The sequence below is a fragment of the Garra rufa genome, chromosome 12, assembly GCF_049309525.1.
Source record: "Garra rufa chromosome 12, GarRuf1.0, whole genome shotgun sequence".
Lineage (NCBI taxonomy): Eukaryota > Metazoa > Chordata > Actinopteri > Cypriniformes > Cyprinidae > Garra > Garra rufa.
In genome coordinates this window covers 28,863,380-28,880,602 of record NC_133372.1, presented here as the reverse complement: position 1 = coordinate 28,880,602, position 17,223 = coordinate 28,863,380, and the positions used below count along the sequence as shown (strand labels likewise).

At 36.7% G+C, this 17,223-nt stretch overlaps 2 protein-coding genes across 2 annotated transcripts in view; one reads left to right on the top strand and one right to left on the bottom strand.

The window, feature by feature from the left end:
* The first annotated feature begins 337 nt into the window (after nucleotides 1-337).
* Nucleotides 338-12,956, top strand: mpl (MPL proto-oncogene, thrombopoietin receptor). The gene is made up of 12 exons (XM_073852103.1): nucleotides 338-419; nucleotides 621-741; nucleotides 930-1,108; nucleotides 2,303-2,469; nucleotides 2,961-3,114; nucleotides 4,995-5,108; nucleotides 5,182-5,355; nucleotides 8,872-9,014; nucleotides 9,126-9,285; nucleotides 9,367-9,448; nucleotides 9,577-9,664; nucleotides 11,511-12,956. Exons 1-12 carry the CDS (start codon nucleotides 338-340, stop codon nucleotides 11,997-11,999), a joined length of 1,953 nt encoding a protein of 650 aa, XP_073708204.1. The 3' UTR covers nucleotides 12,000-12,956.
* An 89-nt stretch (nucleotides 12,957-13,045) lies between these two features.
* orc1 (origin recognition complex, subunit 1) overlaps nucleotides 13,046-17,223 on the bottom strand; it is a 4,769-nt gene continuing 591 nt past the window's right edge. Inside the window, exons 2-9 of the mRNA XM_073852554.1 lie at nucleotides 17,082-17,183; nucleotides 16,828-16,999; nucleotides 16,620-16,727; nucleotides 15,465-15,614; nucleotides 15,258-15,377; nucleotides 14,834-15,003; nucleotides 14,635-14,722; nucleotides 13,046-13,708 (exon numbers count right to left, since the gene is read on the bottom strand). Of these exons, the coding sequence (XP_073708655.1) occupies nucleotides 13,514-13,708; nucleotides 14,635-14,722; nucleotides 14,834-15,003; nucleotides 15,258-15,377; nucleotides 15,465-15,614; nucleotides 16,620-16,727; nucleotides 16,828-16,999; nucleotides 17,082-17,183 (1,105 nt within the window). The 3' untranslated portion in view covers nucleotides 13,046-13,513. The remainder of the gene's footprint in view (nucleotides 13,709-14,634; nucleotides 14,723-14,833; nucleotides 15,004-15,257; nucleotides 15,378-15,464; nucleotides 15,615-16,619; nucleotides 16,728-16,827; nucleotides 17,000-17,081; nucleotides 17,184-17,223) is intronic.

The following is a 17,223-nucleotide window of genomic DNA, read 5'->3' as shown; positions in this document are numbered from 1 at the left end:
AAAAAGGAACTTGAAATTATTATTTGTCAGAGGCTTAATGTCTCATCCTTGGAAACTGTATACTACAATTTTATTTTGTAACATAATTAATTATTTTTTTAATTATATTTTTTATTTAAGTGTTGTGTAAGCACTTGAGTATATATGTGCATGTGAAGCAGGCACTTTGTCAGTCCATGTGCCTGCCTCAATCCCCAGTGCAACCACTTCCTATTGCATTGTGCCCCGTCTGATGACCACCTACCAACCTCCCCGCCCTTTCCTAAAACATTAAGTACTGAACACAAACATATCTAGAGACTTAAAAAGTCATGTGTCTGGATGCCCTGTGTACATGATGGATTCAGTGCTCACCTGGTGGATACTTCTTTCCTGTCTGATCAAGCAGGTGCATTTAGAGCCTCTCCTGTCAAAGCAAGGTAAGACACAAGAGTGAGTTTTTAGCTTTTAGTTTTGTTGATCATGCAAGAGTTTTTATAGCTGTTCAAGTTGTGAAAAACAAGTGTTAATTCAAGACATGCATGTTGAGGGTGCATTTAGTAGATCAAAGTGTTTGCTAGATGCAGTGAAACTATGCAGTTTAATAATACAGTAGCTAAAAGGAGCTTTTTCTTTTTCAGATGTTGCTCTTTTGGCTATGGATGAAGACCCAAAATGTTTCACAAGGGATCTAGAAGATTTTACTTGCTTTTGGGAAGCACCTGTTGGAAAGTCCTATTATTTGCTCTATAAAATTGATGAGTAAGGACTTTAATCTTCTACTGTATATTTAGCTTGTAATGGATAATTTACTGTACAAATACAAATGGCTGAAGTTAGAATATTTGCTTTGAGTCTGAATTGATTTTAAAAAATCCAAAAAATTATGGGATGGGGGGATGTATGTGTCATCCTTGTGGTTGAGAACCAAACATGCTTCTATCATACAGATTATCAGCAGAAAAAAGATGTGATGTGAAACAACAAATGTATGAGAAGAAAAAAGTCCTGCATATCTGCACATTCCCATCAAGTGATGTGTTCATGTATGTCGAGATGGAGCTCAGAGTGATAGACAGAGATATCAGCACAACCATCTACAGTCGCAATGTCAGTGTGGAGGACCAGCGTAAGTACTATAGGAGATCAACAATATACTTTGAAGTTTTCATTCTTGTATAGTGTATAAAGGGATTTTGTTTCATTTGCCCACTGATAAAGAAATGATCAGTCTATAATTTTAATGGTAAATTTATTTGAACAGTGAGAAACAGAATACCAACAAAAATCCAGACAAATGCATTTTAAAAAGTTATACACTGATTTGCATTTTAATGTGTGAAATAAGTATTTGATCCCCTATCAATCAGCAAGATTTCTGCTTCTAAGATGTCTTTTATACAGGTAACAAGCTGAGATCTCAGTTTGTTACCTGTATAAAAGACGTCTATCCACAGAAGCAGTCAATCAATCAGATTCCAAACTCTTCACCATGGCCAAGACCAAAGAGTTGTCTAAGGATGTCAGGGACAAGATTGTAGACCTACATAAGCCTGGAATGGGCTACAAGACCATCGCCAAGCAGCTTGGTGAGAAGGTGACAACGGTTGGTGCGATTAATAAAAATGGAAGAAACACAAAAGAACTGGCAATCTCCCTTGGTCTGGGGCTCCATGCAAGATCTCACCTTGTGAAGGAGGATCTTGTCAATGATCTCAAGGCAGCTGGGACCACAGTCATCAAGAAAACAATTGGTAACACACTATGCTGTGAAGTCCTGCAGCGCCCGCAAGGTTCCCCTGCTTAAGAAAGCACATGTACAGGCCCGTCTGAAGTTTGCCAATGAACATCTGAATTATTCAAAGGAAAACTGGATGAAAGTGTTGTGATCAGATGATACCAAAATTGAGCTCTTTGGCATTGACTCCAGGAATGACCCCAAGAACACCATCCCCAGGTGTGAACGTGCCTTAATCCCATAGAAAATCTGTGGAGAGAGCTGAAGCTTTGAGTTGCCCTCGACACAATTCCTCTTGAGATGTGTGCAAACCTTGTGGCCAGCTACAAGAAACGTCTGACCTCTGTGGTTTTGCCACCAAGTACTAAGTCATGTTTTGCATGTTTTCAAATACTTATTTCACTCATTAAAAAGCAAATCAATTTATAACTTTTTTTTGTTATTCTGTCTCTCACTGTTCAAATAAACCTACCATTAAAATTATAGACTGATCATTTCTTTGTCATTGGACAAACGTACAAAATCACCAGGGGATCAAATAATTTTTTCCGACATTGTAAATATATCTGTTTGTCTTTCTCCAAGTTCTGCCGTATCCACCCTCAAATATATTCCTTCGTCCAACTGGTGAGGTGGGCCAAATGTTTGTTGAATGGAAAAGACCGAACATTAATCCAACGTTTATCCAATCATCTTTCTGGCAGTATGAAATTAGTTACAGTTCCAAAAACACATCAAGCACAGTTCGACTGGTGAGTTTGATATATTCCCTTATTATAATATGTGACCCTGGACCACAAAACCTTCTTAAGTAGCATGGGTATATTTGTAGCAATAGCTAAAATTACATATGGGTCAAAATTATTGATTTTTCCTAAGCTAAAAATCATAGGATATTAAGTAAAGATTATGTTTGATGAAGATATGTTGATGAAGATGTAAATTTCCTACCGTAAACATATCAAAATTTAATTTTGGATTAGCGATTTCCACAATATTCAGATTTTCGGCACCCTCAGAATCCTCAAATAGTTGTATCTCGGTCAAATACTACTGTCCTATCCTAACAAACCATCAGTGTAATACTTATTTATTCAGCTTATTTATTTATGGTGTGCTCACAAAAGTGACCCTTAAGACTGGTTTTGTGGTCCAGGGTCACATATTACTCATTACTGTATGAATAGTATGTATAGAAGCAGCTCATTTGCTAAATGCAGTCTACACTCACTCTTCATAGGAGACTCTTCACTCTTCAAAACACTCCCATAAGCTTGTGTCTCTGGTCACAGGAGAAAACTGCACAGTGCAAATGAGAGTCAAGCCTGAAGGTGAATTTAAACGGATTTGGAGTGACTGGTCAAGTCCTGTAACAGCTATGGTGCCACAAACAGCAGGTGAGAGCTGAAAAGAAGTGTAATGTGAGCGATACTTACCTTTATTTAGACACTTAAAGGGATAGTTCACCTAATATTACCCGATGATTTACTCACACTCAAGCCATCCTAGCTGTATCTGACTTTCTTCTTTCAGACAAATACATTGTCTCTTCCAAGCTTTGTAATAGCAATGAATGGTGGTAAATATTTTGAAGCAAAATAAAGTGCATCCATCCATCATGAAAAGTACTCCACACAGCTCCAGGGGGTTAATAAAGGCCTTCTGAAGTGAAGCAAAGCATTTGTGTGAAAAAATATCAATATTTAAAACTTTGTCTAGCTTCCACTTACTGTCGTACTCACATTCACGAGAAAGTGGCATTCCAGCAGATGAGGATGTAGCCATAGCATAAGCTTCGATGACAATCCTTTACTTACAGCAACAGAAAACCAGTCTCTTCTTGGCTAATGTTGAAATCCTCCAACATTTTTCTTTACACATACTTGCTTTGAACTTCCCGTCATGAACCAGGGTTTTGTTTTGCTCTCACCTCTGCACGTCCGTGTCAGTCAGTGAAAGCTAGAGATTACGATTTTTAAAGTTTTAAATAACCCCAGAGGCTGATAAGTACTTTTTATGATGGATGGATGCACTTTATTTTGCTTCAGAATCTCGACCCCTATTCACTGCCATTATAAAGCATGAAAGAGCCAGGACATTTGTTAATGTAATGCCGATTTTATTTGTCTAAAAGAAGAAAGTCATATACACCTGGCATGGCTTGAGGGTGAGTAAATCATGGGATAATTTTCCTTTTTAGATGAACTATCCCTTCACTCAAATTAAAAAGTAATGGAATGCAGAACTTCTACATTTAGCATCACCACAACTTCCTCCACATCACAGTAGCCTACATGGAAACTGTGAGAAAATTAAGCAGAAAAATACTGGTGTGCATCTTGAGACAAAACAAAGGCACTGTTATATTTAAGATCAGTCAGTGCAAGTTTCTTACAGTTAAAAGAACTCAGACTAACACAACCAGGGAATATTATATAATAGGCTACTAAATTTAAATATTACATAATCGCGCCAAAACTGCCCAGGAGGGCTTACTCACTGTCGAGTCAAATAATCCAGCTCCCCCTTAAAACGCCTTAAAAGCAAGATGTTTAGTTGCTACTGCTTGACAAGCAAAACTAATGCGACAAACCTTAAAAACAAACGTCCTCGCGTGAGTAGTGATAGTAGAAACGAAGCTTTTCGAAAGTCTGAATCAACGGAACAATTTTCTTCGCAAAATGATTCACTGCTTCGAAGCGCTCATAACATCACGTCACAACATTTGCGGCTGGCCACATCTGTTGGTCAAAATTGCAAACTCGGTCAAACATGTATCTGACATCTTTTGCAAACCAGTTACATTTTTTAATCAAAGTACAATCTATTAAATGTAATCTACAAATAATTAAATAAAGTTAAATATGACGTTTCTGTAAATTTACTTCAGTGGTAGTGCAGTGTTACTCTCTTAAAAATAAAGGTCCTTTATCAGCATTGAGCGTTCCATTACGAACCTTGAATATCTACGGAACCTTTTAAATGCAGAAAAGGTTCTTTATAGTGGAAAAAAGGTTCCTATGATTTTGAAAAATCCTCAAAATGGTTCATTAAAGAAATGTTCACTGAAAGCTTCTTGAGGAACCAAAATGGTTCTTCTGTATGGCATCACTGCAATTTGGAAGTCATCCAGGGGAATTTGTGACCTGAGAGTAATTTATGACAAAAATGTTCATTTTTGGTGAATCCTTTACAAACAATTACAAACAGACAAATTTATCTAGGTAAAATAGCAGGTGTACGTTTATTAACATGTCAGTATCTGGCTAATTTTCAGGAGACATAGAGTTGTGGTGCCACACTCCAGATCTGCATCAAATATTATGCAAATGGAGAGGAGAATTATATGATGACGGCAGATACAGCTTCCACTACAGACAAGCAAACAGGTGTCACATTTTTAACATCCTCTTACATCTTATAGAAATCCCAGCATAGCAGTTAGTTTGATTTGTTAACCGCAGTCCTTCTTGTCTGGTGCTTCAGTTCGTGGAAGTTGTGTTCTGAAGACAACAACACTGTCCATCAGTGTGTCCTGTATGGCCAAGAGTCCAGGGTCTATCAGTTTTACCTCAGTGTTGGATTGCAACCATTTGGTCGCACGTTTTATGCTGAGAATTTCAGTATGAACAGCAACAGTAAGTAAATAACCATATGTTGTCCAAATCATCTTACTTTTAAATATGCTATATAAATAATATTTCTAAAACACATCCTTTTGAGCAAAGTATTTTGGAGTACCATACCAGATAGCACACATACAAGATGCAAGATGTCTGTGAAATATCGCTTGATCTGGAAAGCATCTGCTGTGACAGATGTCTGTAAGATGTCACTTTTACATACATTCTACATTATAAACATCTTAAAGACATCTAATAGATGTCTATCTGACATCTGTTAAGAAACGTCCGACGTATTGCAGATGAGCAAACACTAAAAAATATGCATTCCAGATGTAAATGTAGACATCAAATAGACGTCTCTGTGATGTATGTGTGCTATCAGAAATGTAAATACCATGGTTCCCTGATAGCACACATACATCACAGAGATGTCTATTTGATGTATATGCATTTACATCTGGATATGTCTATAGGACGTTTCCTGTCAGATGTCAAATAGTTGTCTTTAAGATGTTTATGATTTAGAATGTATGTCAAACTGACACCTTAAAGACATCTGTCAGACGTTTGGACACAGCAGATGCTTTCCAGATTCAGAGATCTTTAACAGACATCTTGCAGATGTACAGTGCCTTGCGAAATTATTCATAACCCTTTATTTTTTTCACATTTTGTTATGTTGCTGCCTAATGTTAAACTACTTTAAATTACTTTTTTTCCAACATTAATCTACACTCCCTACTCCATAATGGCAAAGCAAAAAATAGTTTTTTTAACATTTGTGCAAATTTATTAAAAATAAAAAACTGAAAAGATCCCGTTGCATAAGTATTCATACCCTTTTCTGGGACACTCGAAATTTAGCTCAGGAGCATTCATATTGCTTCTAGATGTTACTACACTTCGAGTGGAGTTAAACTGTGGCAAATTCATTTGAATGAGTATGATTTAGAAAGGCACACACACCTCTCAGAAAAGGTCTAACAGCTGATTTTGCATATCAGAGCAAAAACCAAGTCCTGAGGTCAAGATAACTGCCTGTAGAGCTCAGTGACAGACTTACGTTTAGGCAATGATCTAGGGAAGAGTTCAGAAAAAAATCTGCTGCATTGAAGGTTCACAGAAGCATGTAGCCTCCATTATCCATAATGGAAGATGTTTGGAACAACTAGGACTCTAGAAAATGTCTGCCAGCCCCCATCCAAGCTGACAGAGAAAAGGTGAAAAGGTGAGGCAAAGAATGGCAGATAATTGCCAAATGCAGATGTGCAAAGCTTGTCACATCATACCCAAAATGACTTGAGGCTGTGCTTCAACTATGTACTGAGTTAAGGGTATGAATACTTATGCAATGTACTTATTTAAGTGTTTTATTTTTAATACATTTAGAAAATTTGCAAATCTGTTTTTTGCTTTGTCATTTTTATGGAGTGTAAATTGATTTGGGGGAAAACTAATTTAAAGCAGTTTAACATAATGCTGCAACAAAACAAAATGTGAAAAAATGAAGTGGTATGAATACTTGGGCAAGGCACTGTATGTTTGCTATATGGGTATTTGAAGAACCTTTTAGTAGCATGTGAATATGTGATGGTAGAGAAACTATTTTATATAGGCCTGTTTGTACAATATTTTGTGTAGAACATTTTGTATTTGACATTAGGCTAATCTTCACAGTTAGGGTATGAGTTGCATTTTTTAACACACCGTACCTTGTGGCAGATAGATGTGAGAACGTGATATCAACTTTTCAGACACAAGTCAAAAACCCACAGAGTTGCAGACACAAAACAAAAAGTGTTGCAACCATCACTGGTCTCCTCTACATCACATTTCCTATGCTATCTATTCCATGCTATCTACACCGCGTTCCAAATTATTATGCAAATGATATCTTTCTCTGGTTTTCATAATTAGTCAATGCAAATGACAGTCAGTATAATTTTTAAGTCATCAACCATTAGGGTATAATTCGAATTTTATTGAACAAACCTCCTAATGATAACAGTATTTGTTTCAAAAATAAAAAACTGAAAATGCACTGGTCCACATTATTATGCAAAACAGAGTTAAAACATTGTATAGGTTGTAAAGAACTGAAAATGGGCATTTGCTGAATTTGCAGCATTAGGTGGTCATATTTACTGAAATCAAACGCTATTTCAATCAAAAACATCCTAACTGGGCAAGTTACATCTTACCATAGGACCCCTTCTTTGATATCGCTATCACAATTCTTGCATCCATTGAACTTGTGATTTTTTGGAGAGTTTCTGATTGAATTTGTTTGCAGGATGCCAGAATAGCCTCCCAGAGCTGCTGTTTTGAAGTGAACTGCCTCCCACCCTCATAGATCTTTTGCTTGAGGATGCTCCAAAGGTTCTCAATCTGGTTGAGGTCAGGGGAGGATGGTGGCCACACCATGAGTTTCTCATCTTTTATGCAGATAGCAGCCAATGACACAGAGGTATTATTTGCAGCATGAGATGGTGCATTGTCATGCATGAAGATGATTTTGCTACGGAAGGCACAGTTCTTCTTTTTGTACCATGAAAGAAAGTGGTCAGTCAAAAACTCTACATACTTTGCCGAGGTCATTTTCATAACTTTAGGGATCCTAAAGGGGCCAACCAGCTCTCTCCCTATGATTCCGGCCAAAAACGCCACCTCCTTGTTGTGGTCGCAGCCTTGTTGGGACATGTTCCATCCACTACTCCATCCATCTGGACCATCCAAAGATGCACAACACTCATCAGTAAACAAGACTGTTTGAAAATGAGTCTTCATGTATGTCTGGGCCCACTGCAACCATTTCTGCTTGTGAGCATTAGTTAGGAGTGGCCGAATAGTAGGTTTATGCACAACTGCAAGCCTCTGGAGGATCCTACACCTTGATGTTCGCGGGACTCCAGAGGCACCAGCAGCTTCAAAAACCTTTTTGCTACTTTGTAATGGCATTTTAGTAGCTGCTCTCTTAATCTGATGAATTTGTCTGGCAGAAACCTCCCTCATTCTGCCTTTACCTGCACGAACCTGTCTGTGCTCTGAATCAGTCTCAAATCTCTTCACAGTACAATGATCACGCTTACGTTTTCGTGAAAAATCTAATGTTTTCATACCTTGTCCAAAGCATTGCACTATTTGACGCTTTTCGGCTGCAGAGAGACCTTTTTCTTTCCCATATTGCTTGAAACCTGTGGCCTGCTTAATAATGTGGAACATCCTTCTTAAGTACTTTTCCTTTAATTGGGCTCATTTGGCAAACTATTTATCACAGGTGTCTGAGATTCATTTCAGTGATCCAAAGAGCCATGAGACACAATACCATCCATGAGTTTAATTGAAAAACAAAAAACTGTGTGTTTATGACACTTACATCCAATTTGCGTAATAATTTGGAACGTGGTGTATTAGATAGCATACCCGGCCTACCCGTTTCTAATTCTTCTTAAATGATTAATGAGATATTTTTACATAATGACAAGAAGTCAAAAGCCTTTTGGCTTGTCACTTTGCTGTTTTTCATAGTCCAAACAAGGCCTCCAGAAGGTCTTAAAGCACAGCCTGAAGAAGATCGGCTTTGTTTGACTTGGTATCCACCCGTTTTGAAGATCTCACAGTATCTAAAGTACCAGATCCGATATCAGCGTCAAGAAGATAGTGAGTGGAAGGTGAGTTAAAATTCTGTAACATAAGAATTTCAGTGCTTTTAAATAGATTAATAATGAATCCACAAGTGTTAAATAGCCACATAACTAAACTGAAACTAAATTCTGTGGTAGGATTTTACAACACCCAGTTCAAAGACCAGCACTTGTCTGGATGTAAACAGAGGGAGTCAATACACTATCCAAGTCCGAGCCCGAACCAATGGATCAGTGTACAACGGACACTGGAGTGACTGGTCGAAACCTCTCACCGCCCTCTTACCTTCAGGAAAAGGTAGAATTTTCTGACTCTGGATCATGAACAATGCTTAACAATTCTGAAATAATTCTTAAGCTAATTCTTTTATTATCACAGTGTGGATCTTCATTGTCTGTATACCAGTGGCTCTGCTTATCATTGCTTCTGCAATGATCTCTTTTTTCCCAAGATACTTCCGGTAATGTAATTCTCTCCTAATTGCTCTAGAATACACTGTGCATTAAACCTATATACTATGACTAAAAACATACCTAAGGAATACAAATATACAGAAATTTAACATATGTCCTGTTTTTACTGTATTAGGAAGGTCAAGAAGTCCTTGTGGCCATCAGTTCCAAACCTTAACAAGGTGCTGGAAAGCTTCCTGACTGATATCAGTGGATCACACTGGGTAATTGATATCTGCTTTGATCATTTTGAATTAGAGAACATTTTCATTTTAAAACTACTTTAAAAATTTTTTATCTAGTAGTAGCATTTTTTGCTTGTTTTAATTGAAAAAAAGTATATTAATATTTCACTGTGGCAATTAAAAACAAAAACAAATGCAAATGAAACTATTACAGTTGAAGTCAAAAGTTTACATACACCTTGCAGAATCTGCAAAATGTTAATTATTTTACCAAAATAAGAGGGATCATACAAAATGTAATTTACATGTTATTTTTTATTTAGTACTGACCTGAATAAGGTATTTCACATAAAAGACAATTACATATAGTCCACAAGAGAAAATAATGATTTAATTTATGAAAATGACCCCCTTCAAAAGTTTACATACACATAATTCTTAATACTGTGTTGTAGTCTCGCGTAGCCAGACCTTCAGACTGACGGCTGAAGGTCTGGAATTCATGGCAGCGTTCATTGGCCAAGGCCCGCCCATAAGACCGTTTGATCGACATGTCAAACAACCAATCACAGTTCGTTTCGTTCAGCGTCACGATTCGGTGCGTGGAAATGCCCCCACAACAACAGACTGGCGTGCAACAAGTCAGTCATTGAAATAACCAGCATTGAAAGATAACGAATAAGAGGGAGCACAAGCAGTAAGTCAGTAATTTGTTCCTGAACGTCGCAAATGTGTATAACAACAATAGCGTCTGCATAAGCACCTTTTAGCAAAACGCCGAGTAAATCCATCTGCGCTTTGTTTCCCGGCGGACGGAAAATAAATGTGACACTCGCGTCTCCCGGAATTCCGGTCAAATTCAACTAATCAGATGACGACATTCCTGAAGTGTTTCCAGTTAAGTGTACCATATGCATCAGACGTTTAGCCAACATTCCATGGGCGTGACGTCTGAGGCTGAGACTGTGTTGTTACCTGAATCCACAGCTGTTTTGTTTTAAGTGTTTGTCGATCATGGGTCCCTTATTTGTCAAGAACAGTTAAACTGTCCGCAGTTCTTCAAAAAATATCCTTGAGGTCCCACAATTTCTTTGGTTTTTCAGCATTTTTGTGTATTTGAACCCTCTCCAACAATGACTGTATGGTTTTGAGATCCATCTTTTCACACTGAGGACAACTGAGGGACTCATATGCAACCTATTACAGAAGGTTCAAACGCAGAAACACAATGCATTAACCAGGGAGGTAAAAACTTCAATTAAATTTACACATCTTCATTCTGTTCAAAAGTTTACACCCCCGGCTCTTAATGCATTGTTTTTTTTCTTTTCTTCTGGAGCATCAGTGAGCGTTTGAACCTTCTGTAATAGTTACATAGGAGTCTTTCAGTTGTCCTCAGTGTGAAAAAGCTGGATCTCCAAATCATACAGTCATTGTTGGAAAGGGTTCAAATACACAAAAATGCTGAAAAACCATAGAATTTGTGGGACCTGAAGGATTTTTCTGAAAAACAGCAGGCAGTTTAACTGTTCAGGACAAACAAGGGACTCGTAAACAACTAGCAATAAAAAAAAAAACAGCTGTGGATTATTCAGGAAACAACACAGCATTAAGAATCAAGTGTATGTAAACTTTTGAACAAGGTCATTTTTATAAATTCAACTATCATTTTGTCTTGTGGACTTTATGTAAATGTTTTTTATGTGAAATATCTTAATTGGGTCAGTACTAAATAAAAAATAACATGCATTTTTTATGATCCCTCATATTATGGTAAAATAATTAACATTTTGCAGATTCTGCAAGGTGTATGTAAACTTTTGACTCCACTTATTTTTTGGGGGGTGTTTCTCATATTGTTGTTGTTATACTGTCTTCAATTCAGGAGCCAACCTTTAACATCAAGCAATGTGACGATGACACTACTACATCAGTATTGGAGATTCTGCCAGAGAAAGAAACTTCAGTAAAATCCTGTAAGAAGTCCGCTTGTCTTTCAATCCCTGACCGCAGCTTCTTAGCTGGTGTAAAAAATAGAGAGAATTTCAGAGAGGATTTAGAGATGGCTCAAGACTATGTCATTTTGAACAATGACATAATTCCATGCTTTACGGGGAATGACTATGTGTACGGGGATGCTGCTTTATCTCATCTGGCGAATGAAAAACTACACTGTTGCTTGAGTACCTGTCCTGCTAACTTCCCAGAATGCAGCACCAATATTCTCAACCATTCCTATCTCCTTCTAGCAGAACAGTCTGATCTTGAAGAGTATCACTCAGCCTGTCGCCAGTATACCAATATGGAGATCACAGGAGTACCATATGAAGAAAATGGAGAGTGGGGTGCAGTTCATCATAAATTAGGCTCATAAGCATGTATAAGGTTTTGAGTTAAGTTTTTGAAAATTAAGAGAAGTCTGTGAGAGCTCTGAGGAACATATGGTTCATCATACTAAGTATTTATGGCAGCTCTTAAGTCAAGTATGTTAAGTGGAGATTGTTCAGTGCATTAACCTTAATCATCAGTAAGAAGGAAAGTATGTTTCATCATACCACAAACCAAAATATTCAGTAACAATAACTAGACATGTTAAATGTCAGATCATATGGCTTGCAAAAGCCCTTAGAAGATCATATAAAAAGCATAATATGGATCAATATCAGATAATTTTGGGTTAAGTACAACTTTAGTCTACAAATACAAAACAACCTTCAATTGCATGTTATCAAGTTCAACTTGCTCTGTTTTAAACCTCAAATGTGTACATTAATGGTTGTCTGAGGGTATTTGGGGCGTCAAAAATGTCCAAAAAATGTTAAGTTTGTATTCGTTGTAGCTTGTAGATTCTTCAGTGAAATATTTATGCTTAAGCTGCGGGAGTTCTTTTAGATAGATGAACATCTTTTTTGTGTTTATCACACCTGTTTGTGTAGTATAAATTTACATCATACAAATGTTAACAGGTTGATATGAAGTCAGTAGTAGAACTTTGCAAAGACAAAGTTGTTAATTATCAGTCTCATGCTAACACAATGAAAAAGTATTATGGCTGTCCATCTTATTTTTCCCTGTAAGAGCATGCATGGCCATTTGTAAATTTTATGGGCTTATCCACATCCAGCTATTTTTAGCTGTACAAAACAGCTTGTTTTGCTGCTTGATTTTACAAATTGGTGTCTTACTATATAATTTTATTGTTATCATCTTAATTTTGAACACACATGTTTGTAACAGTTTTACCGTTTGCTGGCATTTTGCATAGTGCTTAAGTGCCATTTAACCCTGAATATTTCTTAAACTTATCTATGTTATACATTTTGGCTATATATAGCAATTATTATGCTTGTTATATTTGTAATATGTTGTCTGTAACATCTTGTACTGATTATTACACAAGAAGCAATTTAGGTCTCGTGATCAGGTCTGATCAGTCAATATCTTTATTGTATCAAGACATAACACAAGTAAAATCAGACAAATATCCAACATTTTGGTGCATTATATGAAACTTGTACATTTTACCTTGACAGTCATTAAATGACAACTGTGTGGGTCTTGTTATCCCACACTAAAATACATAAAAACTGTTTGAGAATAAAGCCTTTGTGAACACTTTCTAAATGCATCAAAGAGTGAAAGACATGATGATCTGAAGCAAAAAGGTATTAGTTAGAATACACAATGTACATTTAAAACTTATTTATAGAACTACACATATAATTAAGCATTAAAAATTAATAATTTATTCAAAACACACTTTGGACAGTATCTCGCATTCAGTTCATACAGATTTAGCGGTTAAGGTTAGATTTTTTCAAAATCTGCTCACTGACTGTCCAAACAGTAGACAGAACCAGTTGGAGCATGATGCAGTAGGTCTGATTTTTAGTCAGCCTTCAAGGCATAAAGCACATCGTCCTGACTAACATTTAGTCGGATACGGAGAAACAGATCCAGGCGGCTTCCTTCAAGGAGAAGCAGGCGACAGGAACCCAGTCTCTGACAGACGGCCAGTCCTTCAGATACACTCACCGGCTGCAAGCCCTCAACACGACACAGAGCCTGATGCTGAACAAACACCTGTGGAAAAAAAAACCAAAAAAAAAACACATTCATTCTTTTAGGTTATAAAAATAAGAAACACAAATTACAATTGCAATATGACAAAAACTACAGTAGAACAAATAAATACGAAATGCTACATACATTGTTTAAAGTAATCAAATGTATAAAACACTACATATTCTTCAATGCATAACATAAATCTATATTTCTTCTTATTAAAGTTACAAACGTGCTTTAGTCAAGACCAGTTAGAGAGATTCTTTTTGTTGTTTGACTAACATGAATGACAGAGAGCAGGAACATTAGACTGTCACCTTAAGAGCTGCCCGGATCCACTGTTACACATTTTCTTTCTCAGTTGCTTGCTTTTACTTAAGACATAAATGACTGTTTTTTGAGGATACTTGCAAAAACAGGCATTTTTACACAAACAAGTGTGTATTTAGCTGTTCAAAGTCTGTTAAAAATATATATCTCCCGCTTTATACAAGCACCACCTTCAGAGTACATGCCAGTGAGTCTTTAACCTGCAGTTCAAGTCAAGTCTGAAGTCTTTGGTCATGAGTCCAAGTCAAGTCTCAAGTCATTTAATGGCTCACTAAAAAAAAATCCCATTCAGAATCTTCATGTATTGAAATCGTCCTATTTACGAAGCTGTTTTATAGCCTATAGACAAAATATATATGATCTATGAAGTGATTTTTCCTTGAGTCGAGTCAAGTCTGGAGTCTATAAAAATTAGTTCTCTTTTTCTTCTGATTGCACTTAAACGGCTTAAAAACGCATGCAAATGATAAGTTTGTGACTACATGGCACAGTAACGTTACATGAGTGTGAATTCATGATAGAAATGATTGTCCAAAATCTCTACCACACCCCTATTATTTAGTCATGTTTAGAATAAGGGTTGTTCTAAATGAATCAATTAAAAGTTTAGCTACCTGTTGGAAAGTGGCCTCTTCCAGACCCAGTCGACGAAACTCTGCAATTACAGCCCTTAGGAATAGCTGCTCCTGAACAGAAGCAGCCCTGCAACAACAACATTAAAAAGAATGGAAGTCTGAATAAGGCCAAATGACACATTAAAGAACAATGTGCATAACTGGTGATTTTTCATAGTTACTTCACATTTCTTTTTACCTGATAGCTGCGATGTAGGAAGAGGAGAACATCTCATCCAAAGCCTCCATCACATGAATCATCCCCACCAATCCACTGCTGTTCTTTTGACTTCCAGAGTGCTCACAAATCTCTGTGGCTCGTCTGCAGATATCAAGGCAACGTCGTGCATCACCTGAAAGCGCTGCCACCTAGAAGACCAACCACAGTTAGCGAACTACTTCATGACCTCAAGTGCTCAAGAGGTAACCCACAAAAGAGAAACCTTTACATAGTCCCAAGAACTATCGACGAAAGTTCCCACTCTTTGGTGTGTTTGCACTGCAAGAACTAGGAACATTAAGTTCCAGGAACTACATTAGCTCCTACTTCAGAGCAGGATCTAATACAGTTCCATTGATGCTACCACCAGTGACATAAGTGTCATGATAACATGGTTTCACACCTTTCTTGAGACTAGCTGGAGAGCATCCTCTTCAAAAGCTTTTACTCTGTTAAGTCTTGATGTGATGATCTGTTGTAGCTGTTTAAAGGTATATGGCTGGAAGGACATTCTTGTCAGTCCCTGAAGAAAAATAAATGACATTCATGTTTTATTTTCATTATTTGGATTGGCTAATGTTCTTTTAATCATAATGTAAAATGGTTTTACCAGTCGACTAGCAACACGGTTAATCATGATCCTCTCAGGCAAATCCATAGTGTTTGCAATGGTAAGAACCACCAGACGAGCGTTGCGCCTTGTTGGCCAATCAAACAAGTTATACATCACATTCTGTTTACGGGTCCACAAGAGGTCGAGCTGGAGAGAAAAAAAAAAAAACAGATTAAATTATTAAAAGATGCTAAAGACCAACGTCTGAATGACAAAAAGCATTTTCTAGCACTATTTTAAAGAAGTCAAGCTGGGTTTTGGGCCTGCAGGATGATTTAAAAATATTTACATTAATAAATCACAAAGATGCAAACTAAAATCCTATTTCTTTTTTCCTCTGAATAACTATTGTTTTTATTGAAGAACATACAGTTCTTGAAACTTCTGGAACCACTAATCTATCACTATTTGGATCAGCTACTCTACCAGTCAAAAGTTTTTGGACAGCAAGATTTTTAATGTTTTTTCAAGAAGTCTCTTCTGCTCACCAAGCCTACATTTATTTGATCTATTTAATATTTTGAAATAACTTTACATTTGAATATATTTTAAAATGTAATTTATTTCTGTGATTTCTAAGCTGGATCATTACTCAAGGCACATGACACTTCAGAAATCATTCTAATATTCAGATTTTCTGCTCAAAAAACATTATGTTGAAAATAGCTAAAAAATTTTCCGGTTTCTTTGATGAATAGAAAGTTCAAAAGAATAGCATTTATCTGAAAAAGAAATCTATTGAAACATTATAAATGTCTTTATCATCACTTTTGATTGACTTAAAGCATCCTTGCTGAATAAAAGTAATAATTTCTATAATCTAAAAAAACTGAAGACACCTAAGACTTGAGTAACAATGCTGACAATTTAGTTTTAATGACAGAAATAAATTTCAAAATATATTCAAATAGACAGCAGTTATTTTAAATAGTAAAAATGTTTCACAATATTACTGTTTTTGCTGTATTTTGGATCAAATAAATGCAGGCTTTTTTTTGAGGTGAACTAAAGAGACTTCTTAAACCATAAAAAAAAAAAAAAAATCTTACTGCCCAAAAACTTCTGACAAGTAGTGTACTTAAAACAAATGATACACTAGAAACCATTCAACATAGGTGGTGATATTAGTGTCACCTGTAACAAATGTCTTACCTCATCTACTAGAAGCACAGTTGTCTCTTTTTTGGGTGCGGGAGCGCTGAAGCGTTTCTCCAGTAGTGCGGCTGCATGATCAGGTGTTGCTTTTTGATCAGACAGTTTCTACCAAAGCAGAATCAGAGAATAGTCACATAATATACTATGCAAGACAATAATGGCAAAGGAAATGTCAAAATTATAGGGAAGGAGGCAGCAAACAGACCTGCAGTATTTGTACATAAGCCTGGTGCGGGTCAGTCATTTTCATGCCGTTGATCTCTATGAAGCGGAAGTGAGGGATTTCATCTTGTTCAGCGGACTGCTGAAGGGACCGGATCACCTCATGTACTGTCGCAGTTTTACCAGTACCAGGAACACCTGAGATATACATACACCTGCGAAAGAAAAATTAACTTTATGACCTTAAAATTAATAAATAACAATAATAGATGGATAGATGTTCAATCTAAATCTTACCCTCCTGTGCCATCAATGACCTTACTTTCCACAAAGTTGTAGATGTCCTGGAACTCTTGTTCTCGACACGGCAAAGACTCAGGAACAGAGGAAACATGTAACCTATCGCCCAAAAAACATAAAAAAAAAAAAAAAATTATAT

What these genes read in the sequence shown, in the direction of transcription:
- mpl (XM_073852103.1), top strand. Translation starts at nt 338, where the DNA reads ATGGATTCAGTGCTCACCTGGTGGATACTTCTTTCCTGTCTGATCAAG. An exon ending in TATGGTGCCACAAACAGCAG is followed by an intron (nt 3,115 to 4,994) that starts GTGAGAGCTGAA and finishes GCTAATTTTCAG; the next exon opens with GAGACATAGAGTTGTGGTGC. An exon ending in CTACAGACAAGCAAACAGGT is followed by an intron (nt 5,109 to 5,181) that starts GTCACATTTTTA and finishes TGTTAACCGCAG; the next exon opens with TCCTTCTTGTCTGGTGCTTC.